We start from the raw sequence: 11,474 nt of genomic DNA, 5'->3' as shown, positions 1-11,474 counted from the left end.
TATAATAATATATTATATATATTTATGTTTAAGTTCAAATCATAAGACCTCATGTGATAATGTGGTTAGTGTATTCATTTGTATAGATTTGATCCAGGTTCGATTCCCATACTTTACATTTATTTTTCTCAATTTTAGTTTAACGAGCCAATTTCGAGCCAAACACGAATATTTAAATCGAGTCGAATACAAACACAATGTTCAGGAGCCGATTTCGAATACGAGCTATTTCGAACGAGCCGAACACGAGCCAAGTCTGAGCTCACTCAAACTCGACTCGTTTACAGCCCTAGATGCATGGATGAGACACTAGCAACTCTTAAATTTTTATCAAAATACTTTAATACTATAAAAAATATATAAAATTTTCCTCCCTAAATTTATAAACTAAATAATATTTTAATAATCATTATAATTTTAATTTAATATTCATATTTATTAAAAATTCATAAAAAAAACTACTCCTCTATTTTATTTTATTTTTATTTCGCCAAATTTTTTCTTAAGTTTTGATTCTACGATGAATAAATAATTAATTTGTTATGGGTAAATTCATATTTCTTTTGATAGAGTGTGTCATACGAACATTCTATACAATTGTTGATTGATGATTTGATTGTTTTGTTTTATTTTTATCACAGAGTTTATAGAAGTGTTAAAATGGTTTCTGACTCTTTAAATTGGAACTAAAATTCTATTTATTGAAGACTATTAAAGCTCAATTTTAAAATGTTCTCAGACTATTCTGACATTTTCATAAACTTTTAGATTAAAACAACCCATGTAAATAGTATGAATTATTTTAACATTTTACTAATTTTAATTTTTTATTTTACATTTCAAATGCATACACTTTATTAACAAAAATATGAATATTATGTAAATTATATTTTTAATTGGTTGGCTGAAGTTAAACGGATAACTCTATGCTGCCTTCTTAAACTTGCATTGTTGTCATTGGATGCTAGTGGTTATTAAATAGTTTTCAACTAAGCTTATTGCAATGGTCAAAGCCTTTACATCATTACGGCCCAACAATCAATAGCTAAGCCGGCCCATTCATTTCATCTAGGCTTCCATCACCCTCTTCGCCCTCTCTGCACCGAGAGCCATACAATGCCAAGGAACGGATCAGCAGGTAGAGCTTGCAGCAGCAATGGAGTTGCATAGCTCCTTCACCCGCTCCCTTCAAGAAAGCCCCCAACTTCCCAACAACGAACTGCCAATCTTTGGTTCCAGTCCCAAATTTCTAAAACCACCTCCCGCCCGCCACTCGTTCGACAAAATTCCCCTGCTAATTGACACCTTCTCCTGGAACGCCTTGCTTCACTCCCATATCACTGCCGGCGATCCCCACGCCGCCATCCTCTCCTACCGTGACATGCTCCTTGCCGGCGTTCTTCCCGACCGCCATTCGCTCCCCCGTGCGCTCACCGCCTCCCGCCTCGCCTCCGCCTTCTTTACTGGTCGGCAGCTCCATTCCCACGCCTTAAAGCTCCGACTTTTGGGCGACTCCTACGTTCTCTCGGCCCTCATGGAGCTCTACTCACAGTTCGGCGGAGCGAACTCCGCATCCTCTCTTCTCTTCCATTCTAATCCCCAAACCCCCATCGCCTATACGCTTCTCGCCAGATTATACCTCATGGAAAACAATCCTGATTCGGCCCTCCATGTTTTCTACCAATTAGTCGCTTCTGGTATAAAGATCGACGCCATTGCTGTGGCCACCGCCACGAAAGCTTGCGGACAGTTGAAGTCAGCGCGAGACGGGAAGAAGATTTATGAGTTCGCAAAAGAGAGGAAATTGGATTGCGATCTCTTGGTGACCAATTCGCTTCTAAAGATGTACGTTGATTGCGGAAGAATGGAAGAAAGACTGGCTCTGTTCGACTCAATGCCGCACAAGGATGCGGTTTCATGGACCACAATTATTACCAGCTATGCGCAGAACGGTAGCTTCAATGAAGCACTGAAGCTTTTCCGAGCAATGATGGCGGATGGAATCAAACCTGACGAGTTCTCGGTGTCAGCCGTGCTCCCTGCTTGCGCGAGGGTGGCGGCTCGCAAGCACGGAATGGAGATTCATGGCTTCATTATCAGGCAACACATTGAGATGAACACTGCAGTTCAAAATGCTCTTAGTGATATGTATGCAAAATCCGGAACCATTGAGTATGCCTCAAAGATATTTGATGGAATGTCTGAAAGGGATTCAGTCTCGTTGACTGTGATGATTCTAGGCTACAGCTTGCATGGCCATGGAGATGTTGGAGTTGCGTTGTTTAATGAGATTGAGAAAGATGGAGGAACTGAACCAGATGGAGCTACTTATGCAGCAGCTCTCCATTGCTGTGGCACTAACTGTATATTGGATCAAGGAGAGAACTTTTTCAAAATGGCTTTTTTAAAACATTCAGAGCTTCAGCATTGTATACTGATGGCTAGGATTCTCGCCAGAACTGGGAGATTTTCTGAAGCTCAAACATTCTTAAAGGATCACCGCATCGAGCATGATCCTGATGCATTACGAGCGATTTTAGATGGTTGCAGGATTCATTTGAACACGAAAATTGGACGACGAATAGCTGAGCAGCTCATAGAGCTCAATCCTCTCAACGCTCAGAATTATGTGCTACTGTCAAACCTTCATGCAGCAAATGGGAATCGCAGAAAGGTGATGGAGCTGAGGGAGATGATGGTGGACATGGGTTTGAAACCAAAGAAAGCTTGTAGCTGGATTGAATTCAGAAGCAAGATTCATGCTTTCAGCACTGGAGACGTCTCACATCCAAGATCGGAGAGGATCTACTGGGAGCTCAAGGGATTGGTGGAAAGAATGAGAGAAAAAGGTTATGTTTTTTTGGAAGATTTCAGCTTTCATGATGTGGATGAAGAGAGGGAATGTATTCATTATGGGCACAGTGAGATGCTTGCCATTGCTTTCGGGTTGATAAGCACTGAAGCCGGCACTGTTATAAGGGTGACTAAGAACATGAGAGTTTGCAGGAATTGCCATGAATCAGCTAAGATGATCAGTATAATTTGTGGCAGGGAGATCATGTTGAGGGATCCGGATAGATTCCATCGTTTTGTAGATGGTTCTTGTTCATGCCAAGACATTTGGTGAGTGGTGAATGCGGCCTTATGAGTCTTTGTACTTTTGTAAATACTCTCTACCATGTAGTATTAAAAATAAATGAATGAAATAAAGTAACGCCTTATTCGTTGTTATTCTTCTGTTTCTCTTTATTTTTCTCTCAATTTCTTGAGCTTTCGGCAGCTGGAATTGCCGTTTATTTTTCTTCTCTATTGTAGTAGGCTTGTGAGCAATGGATGTGTCATGTATGTTAACTTCTTTCTCTGAAATTTCTCTTCTTGTTGCTTGTGCATAAGCAATCAAGTATTGAAATCTTACACATATGGTTGAAGATTTGAATTTGTCTATTTTCTTTATTAAAACTAAGCTTGTAAAATACTAAAAGTTGTGTTTGAGATTGCTTTGTAGCCAGTTTACCTTACATTTTATTGTCATATTTAAATTTGGCTCTGTGATGTTTCTTTGGTGAGAATGTGTTTTTCACAATTTGATCTGCTATAGTGTAATATATATAAACCTTTTTGGCTAAAGGAGCCCTTCTTTAGGAATACTTAACAATCATATAAACGGCCTTCGACACAAATGGTCAACTAGCGAGTTGGGTTGGGATCGAGTCAATCAAGCACATTGTGGATTGGATTTAATTTGATCGTGCTAAAAGTTGCTCACTCCAGCTCGAGTTCGAAGTCAGCTTTCATATATATGTTTCTATTTGGCTTGTTTAAACTTTCTACTATTTTAATCTGGCTTGTGCTTGGCTTGCTTATGCTAATATAATGAGTATTTTAATATGCTAATTTGCAAATTAAATTTTTGAAGGAATACTTTGCTTCTTATATTATTAGCACATCCATAATGATATCAAATGCAATTAATACAATGTGCAGTTTGTACTAAACTAGAAACTACACAAGCGATTGATATTGTGAGCAGATTCATGCATGATTCAGGAAAGAGTCACTGTTAAGATGCGGAGAATATTCTAAGGTATATTGTCATATTTATTGTTTTATTTATATTTGGCTCTAACATTTTTTATTACTTATGTGATGTTTCTTTGGTGAGAATGTGTTTTTCACAATTTGATATGCAATAGTGTAATATATACAAACCTTTTTGGCTAAAGAAGCCATTCTTTAGGAATACTTAACAATCATATAGACGGCCTTCGACACAAATGGTCAACTAGCGAGTAGGGTTGGGATCGAGTCAATCAAGCACATTGTGGATTGGATTTAATTTGATCGTGCTAAAAGTTGCTCAGTCCAGCTCGAGTTCGAAGTCAGCTTTCATATATATGTTTCTATTTGGCTTGTTTAAACTTTCTACTATTTTAATCTGGCTTGTGCTTGGCTTGCTTATGCTAATATAATGAGTATTTTAATATGCTAATTTGCAAATTAAATTTTTGAAGGAATACTTTGCTTCTTATATTATTAGCACATCCATAATGATATCAAATGCAATTAATACAATGTGCAGTTTGTACTAAACTAGAAACTACACAAGCGATTGATATTGTGAGCAGATTCATGCATGATTCAGGAAAGAGTCACTGTTAAGATGCGGAGAATATTCTAAGGTATATAAAGCGTGCAATTGGTGTTCACTTAGTGTTTGAAAGACATGCATATATTACTAATTTGTGTGCAGGCTGCATTGCTTCAGACTATGTATATGATATGGATAGACACAACTATATGAACGATTATTTATTCACATTGACAGGAGATTCAATCATTTGAAGATCAAATTTTCAATCTATTGTTTCTTTGTTTACCATGAAGGTTGAATACATGATTGTTGACCTCACTTTTGGTTGAGGTTTAGTTTTCCCTCTTTAGTAGCCTAGCCATATGACTTTCCTATTGACTATTCCTAAAAAACTAGAAAATGATCCCTCACAATTAGAAATTCTACACTCCTCTTTGCTCAACTTGAAGCTCTACATATTGATCATAACCTCTAGCACTTAGTAGACGGGGCACTATGAGGGAGCTCGAGGAGAGTACCCATAGAACTATTTGACCTTAGGGTAGACCCTGGGTGTTGGTCTAGAGCTGGTTCACTCACTACACTCACTATCACCCACAATCACTCACGGTCTTAAAACCCAAATTGTTGACTTTGATCTCTTGATCTTTTGGGAGACTCATGTATATGGTCCCTTAGACCCACTAGCTCTAGGCTAAAGTTTAGCTAAGACCAGTACATAGAGGACCCAAATGGAGATTTCATTGGTCCATAGCTCATATAGGGTGGTTGGTACCCCAATTCTATCAAAATGTCCAATTTGACCTTTATCCTCTAAATCCACCCAAATTACCTAAATGTCCTTGAAACCCTAAATTTGGTCAAAATCCTCAAATTCAACCAAAATGCCCAAATTTGTTCAAAAATCATTTCAAACCATTTCAAAATACCCAAATTACCCAAATCCACCCAAAAATTCCAAGTTTACCAAAATACCCCAAAAATTTGCCAAAATTACAAAAATACCCTTGGCACCCCAAACTTTCCCAAAACCTCAAAAATCACTCCAAATATTTCCAAAACCATTTTGGACCCTTCAATTGAACCCAATTTGGCCAATTTGATCATTTTGACCAAAACCTTCAAATTGTCTTTAAAGGCTCAATTTTCCCAAATTCACCTCAAATGTTCATCAATTTGAGCTCAATTCCCCTCAATTTCAATTCTAAACTCAAATTAATCTTTCACGTAACCAATCTAAACCAAATGCTTTGAGCTCATGCTTTGAGCTCAATTTTGATTTAAGTCAAACCCCCAATTTTGGTTCTATGACCTACTCTCACCTAATTGAACCCCATAGCTTACTTAATTTGCCCTAATTTGAATCCTAAAATATTGATAACAATCCTAAACATCAAATTTGACCCTAAATTGGCCTTGGTACAGCCTCAATTGCACTCAATTTTGATCCAAATCCAAAAATCCCCAAATTAGCCCCAAATTGGCTATGTCTCCAAATTCCACCAAATTGAATGCACTAACCCCAAAATTGACACCCAATCTATGTTGAAAACTCTTCATGACATTCGATTGCAATTTTTGGCAACAATGGACTATTTCCAACCATCAATTTGGAATTAGCCCAGCCTAGACTCAAGCCTAGTCCAACATGCCCAAATTGACCAAAATCCCAAAATCTTTCAAATTGAGCTTCCAATTGAACTCAAAATCATGTCAATCTTTCACCAAAAATCTTCATGACAATCATTTACACAATGTTGTTACACAAATTAAGCTCAAAGTCATGGCTAGCCTAACCCAAACGCTCAAAGTCAAGCTCAAAGTCATGGCTAGCCTAACCCAAACCCAACTCTTAGCCACTTGGAACCAATTTGGACCCATGCACCAAAATTTACTTAGTCGTGCCTAAACCACCAAATTGATGACACCACAACCACCACCCTATGGACCAGGCTAGACTCACCTAAACCATCCAAAATGAGCTATGGACCAATGGTCCCTTGATTTAAGTGATTTCACCCCATATTTGGCCTAAACTTGAAATATCTCCTTCATCATTGCTTACCCTTGGGGTTAACCATCATTAAGCACCCCCTGACCTCCCTGAGCCAAGAAGGACTTTGGCCAGCCACCACCTCAGCCGTCGGAAAGAGCCAACCCAAGGGAGCCCCGAGTAGCCAAAACACAAAATTGAACCTCTCTAACTTGACTCACTCCCATTAGTCATTAGAGTTTTTCTTCCCTCCACCTCAACAAGCTTTAGCACCAAACTCCAAGCCCTGAGCTCCATCAGACAACCATGGATTTAAATGGAGCTCTCCACGACCAAAGAGAAGAGTTCTTGGAACTTTAAGGAAACTCTGCCAAAATCTCACCAAAGCTTCTCCAAACCATCCCAAGTGCAATCCACTTGCTCTCAGCCATTGATAACCACCCCACAGAGCCAATTTCTTCATTGAAATTTGTCATAAAACCAGGACAAATCTCTCCACATCTCCACGGTGAACCAAACTCCAATTAATTGTGCACACACATCCCCATGATGAAAGAATCTGATTCCCCACAAAAGCCCTCTCTCAAACAACCTCTAACCTAGTTCTAGACCAACACCTGAAAAACACTTTGATTTAATTCATACCTAGACCATTCACCAAGGCTAAGGACTTCATCTGGAGGTTCGTTGGACCCAATCAAAGCTATCACAATCATTTGATTGAGGCCTCCCCTCTCAGACAAAGGTATTGAACTCTAACCCTAAACCGAGCTTGTTTTGACTCTTCATACGTATTTACTGTATTTCATACTGTATAAACCGTATAGATTTACTCGTTTTGAGTAGATGAAGGTTTAAGAACAAATCCCATACGATTTGGTTGAGTTTAGGTAGAGATTTTAAGGTTTTAGTGTGAACGGCTCACGGGTTAGGTCACTTGAGGATGATAACGGAGAGCCTTCCGATCGTGCATGTATCCAATGGACGAAGGAGATCAAGCCGGACATACTCTCGGTGCATAAAGCGCTATCAGCACGGAGGCTATGTGGCTGGTGGCGTCAAATGGAGGAGCGACGCGTGGACCCTTTGGAGCGGACAAGGTTGAGGTGGCGCCGCGTGGATAAGTAGAAAAATATGTGATTTTTGAATTATTTTTAATGTCTAAACTTCAAAAATCCATATCTTTCTCTAGAAAATTCATAAAAATAAAATTAAAATACTCTCTTTCTCAGTGAACAAAGGAAAATAATGTGGAATAAAAATAAAAATTATTTTCTTATTCCCTAATTTTTAATGAACTAAATACCCTTTGTGGTATTTTAATTCTCTATTATTAAATATTGCTCACCATGACTTGAAATTTTGAGAGTTCATTCCCCATCATAGAGACCATGTCTTCTGATTTTTCCAAGGTCAGAGGGCATATCTATGCTTCTAGCCTTAATTTTCAAGCTAAAGTGGGCATTTTGGCTTATTTTAATTATATAAATCAAAATATAACTTAAAAAAATTATGAAAATAATTTTGGTAGGTTTCTTATGGTCAGAAAAGTCTAGGAAAAATATCATGATGTTTTGAACTATCTTGTGAATTTCTATAATTAATTAAATGTAAATAACTTGTATTAATTCACGTAAATTACATACTTATAAAAAACTAACAAAATCAATCCCACATTGTTCATAAAAATCATTTTTATTCACTGTAAAAATTTAAAAATTATTTGATTAAGTTCAAGTGTTAAAATGTATTTTCTAAGAAAAACTTGTATTTTTGTATAAGAATAATTATATTAAATTAAATAAGCTTAAAAAAATTATGAAACTTGATTTTTTGAGTTCCTTGTGATTAGGGGCATTTAATAAAAATAAAATATTTTTTTGTGAGAATATTTCATTTTTAAATGGTATTTTGAATTAAAAATAATTAAAATCATCAAAATTTTCAAAAATATAAAAAAATGTTCAAAATGTACCTAATTGCTCCCCAGTCACTTAGAATTCATTAAGACATTTTTCCTAATTTTCCTAAGTCAAAAAATGAATTTTTGAGGCTTAAAAGGAATTTTTTCTATTTTCTCACTAAAATAATTACATTAAATAAATTAAAATAAAAAAAATATACAAAATTTGATTCTTCGAGTTTCTTGAACTCAGGGAAGTCTATTAAAAATATAATAAATGATTTTTGTAATTAAATATTACTTTATGTTTAATTTAATCATTGAAATTGGTTAAAAATTAAATAATAATAATAATTTAATTCATAAAATCATGAAATCTTGCCTAAGAGTTTCTCTGACCTTAGGAAACCTCTAATACTTTTTCCACAAATAAAAATTTTATTTTGGAAAGCTAAATAAATCAACTTTTGAAAATCCTATTTTCTAAATTTAAATAATTATCTAAATTAAATTAAAATTTTGAGAGGTCCACATGTTCTCCTCTAACATTATAATTACCTCATGGATATGACATTTTAAACCCTCAAAGTCATTTAAATTGTGTTTAATGAGTTATGAGGTGAAGTGCCCCAAGGGCAAAGTGGTAAATTTAGACTTTGGTGCCTTAATAAAAATTTAGGATTAACAAAGGTAAAATGGGTAATTTTGGTCTTAATGAATATGTTTGGATGATTGAAACACAATGAGATTAAAAGGTAGAAATCCACTCACCACCTTTGCACAATGTCAACAAGATTATAAATCTCCTAATCTTCAGGACTTGGAAGTTAATCAAAATTAAATGATTCTTATGTAAGGGGCTTAAGCCAGAAAGATGATGATTTACTTCTCTTAAGCCCAAAGTTGAGGATGACTTGATTATTTGCTAAGAATGCACATCATTTAAAATCAAAACTTTAATGACCTCCATTTCACCCATTATGATTGTTACATGCCTGGTAGTGGTTTGGGCTCAATATCTAAACTTAATGATTGGATTTAGAAAATAATATGATTGGAAATCAACATCAACAAACACTACAAGTATGACTTTAATTGTAGGCACCATTATCTTTAAATGACCTAAACTTGCCCCAACACTCACTCACATAACTCTTAAATGAAACATCAATTGACTGGTCGAGTATCCAATCCTTGGGATAATCAAATTGTCAAGTTTCACTGAGCAATGGGGTAGTCACATTTCAACCTCAGATGATTAATGAAACAATATGATAAGTTGAAATTGAACTCAAAATAATTCAAAAGAGCCTCAAAGTAGTTCTGGGTCATTCCCTCAACAACTTGAATGTTCTGGATATTTTGAAGAGCAAATTGAATTTGTCATATTTTGCTCTAAAATTATTCGTTAGGATCTTCCAAGGTCCAATAAAATCATAGTATAGGGTTTGATAGCTAAACCTTCATATACTCTTCAATTTAAACTTTCCTGCAATATTTTCTACATATCTTGCAAGTAATGGCCTTTCAGGTGGTGGAACGAGAAGACTCGCGAGGTATGCTTTTACAATTTGTAGTATTGACTTTTCTTATATTTTTTGCACTGTACTTTTATCCTTATAAAACTTGCATATTGAACAACGATGTCACCCTACATGAGAACCAAAAACTGCTATGATAGCCACCAAAACCAAAACCAAAACTAAAATCAACCAAGATAAAATTCACAACCACAACATTCAAAATATAAAAAAAAAACTCAAAATTTAATCACAAACAATAATTGTAACTAAATTAAGACGTCTCTATCGGATGATCAGGAATCCCTCGGAGGAGGTAACCTACGGTTGCTAACGAGGCTTCCCACAGTCTAAATGAAAGTATGAAATTCATTAAGTTGAGATTAGTAATTTCATTTGGACTAAGTAAATCCAATATAAAATTAGTGGTACTGGAACGAGGGAACAATAGGATCCTAATCGGTATCGCTGTTATCAACTTTAATATGTTCCATAATATTTAAAGAACTGTAAATATAAGGACATTTAATTTGACATTATAACTTAACACATTAGAAAACTTAAACTTGTCATGATGAGGAGCTTGGAGCTTCCTGAAGCTAGCATTGTGGGCAGCATGACCATCTTTAACAGCAAAACATGTCTTCCCCAACTAAACAATTCATTCCTTAGAATTAAACAACAAAGTCATAAGATTTCGGGGTTGTTTGCTTATGCAACATAAATACTCACCTCATCTTTAGGCCTTTGTACAACTATGTTGTACAATCTAAGCCCTAACTCGTCTTAGGATTCCGAGGTTGTCGTTCTTCACGACCTAAATTCTCACATCTTCCATGCTATTTGTGTGATCGTTTCACATAAATGTAATCTCTAAATTAATAAAATTGGCAGGATAAAACATTCAAATAATTTCTCCTCTAAATTAAAGCCAAACCATATGATAGCTTGGGAAGTCACTGAGGTTCTCCTCCGAATCTATGACATCCTTTAGTTCTTCCTCTTTTGGATTCTACAATAAGATGTTCCAAATTTAAGCAATTTTCCTTTCACACATCTTTGTCCGATCTCATTGAAAAGTCATATCCTTTTGACATTTTTGAAGATAATATTCCCTGCTTTTTATTGAAAGTTTTTTTTTGTGACTTCAGTTATCTAAGATGTGATTAACTATAGAGGCTTGCCCTTATATGAAGCTTTTCCGAACCCAGCTTAATATAAACCTTATTTAATTCTTTGTATTAAATATGAGAACTTGTCGGAAAATAAAAATGGTTTCGCAGACCAAACATGCGTCATATATTTCTTAGTTTATTTGATCAAGTTTCATCCTTCAATATTGTGTTTATCCTTCGGGATAGATATAAGGTTTAAGGTATAGTGCTATTTCATTTAAACTATGAAAAATATGTGGTCAGTTTGATTTCATATTTTTCTTATATATATATATATATATATATATATATA

At 35.6% G+C, this 11,474-nt stretch overlaps 1 protein-coding gene across 1 annotated transcript; it reads left to right on the top strand.

Moving 5' to 3' along the window:
- Window positions 1–1,156: 1,156 nt before the first annotated feature.
- LOC110019738 (pentatricopeptide repeat-containing protein DOT4, chloroplastic-like) lies at window positions 1,157–3,127 on the top strand. The gene has a single exon (XM_020717538.1). It carries the CDS (start codon window positions 1,157–1,159, stop codon window positions 3,125–3,127), a length of 1,971 nt encoding a protein of 656 aa, XP_020573197.1.
- Window positions 3,128–11,474: the final 8,347 nt, after the last annotated feature.

This window comes from Phalaenopsis equestris, unplaced genomic scaffold (assembly GCF_001263595.1).
Source record: "Phalaenopsis equestris unplaced genomic scaffold, ASM126359v1 Scaffold000002, whole genome shotgun sequence".
Taxonomy (NCBI): Eukaryota; Viridiplantae; Streptophyta; class Magnoliopsida; order Asparagales; family Orchidaceae; genus Phalaenopsis; species Phalaenopsis equestris.
This window is presented reverse-complemented; position numbering and strand designations above follow the sequence as displayed.

Excerpts from the sequence above, each read along its gene's own strand:
- LOC110019738 (XM_020717538.1), top strand. The coding sequence starts at position 1,157 with ATGGAGTTGCATAGCTCCTTCACCCGCTCCCTTCAAGAAAGCCCCCAA.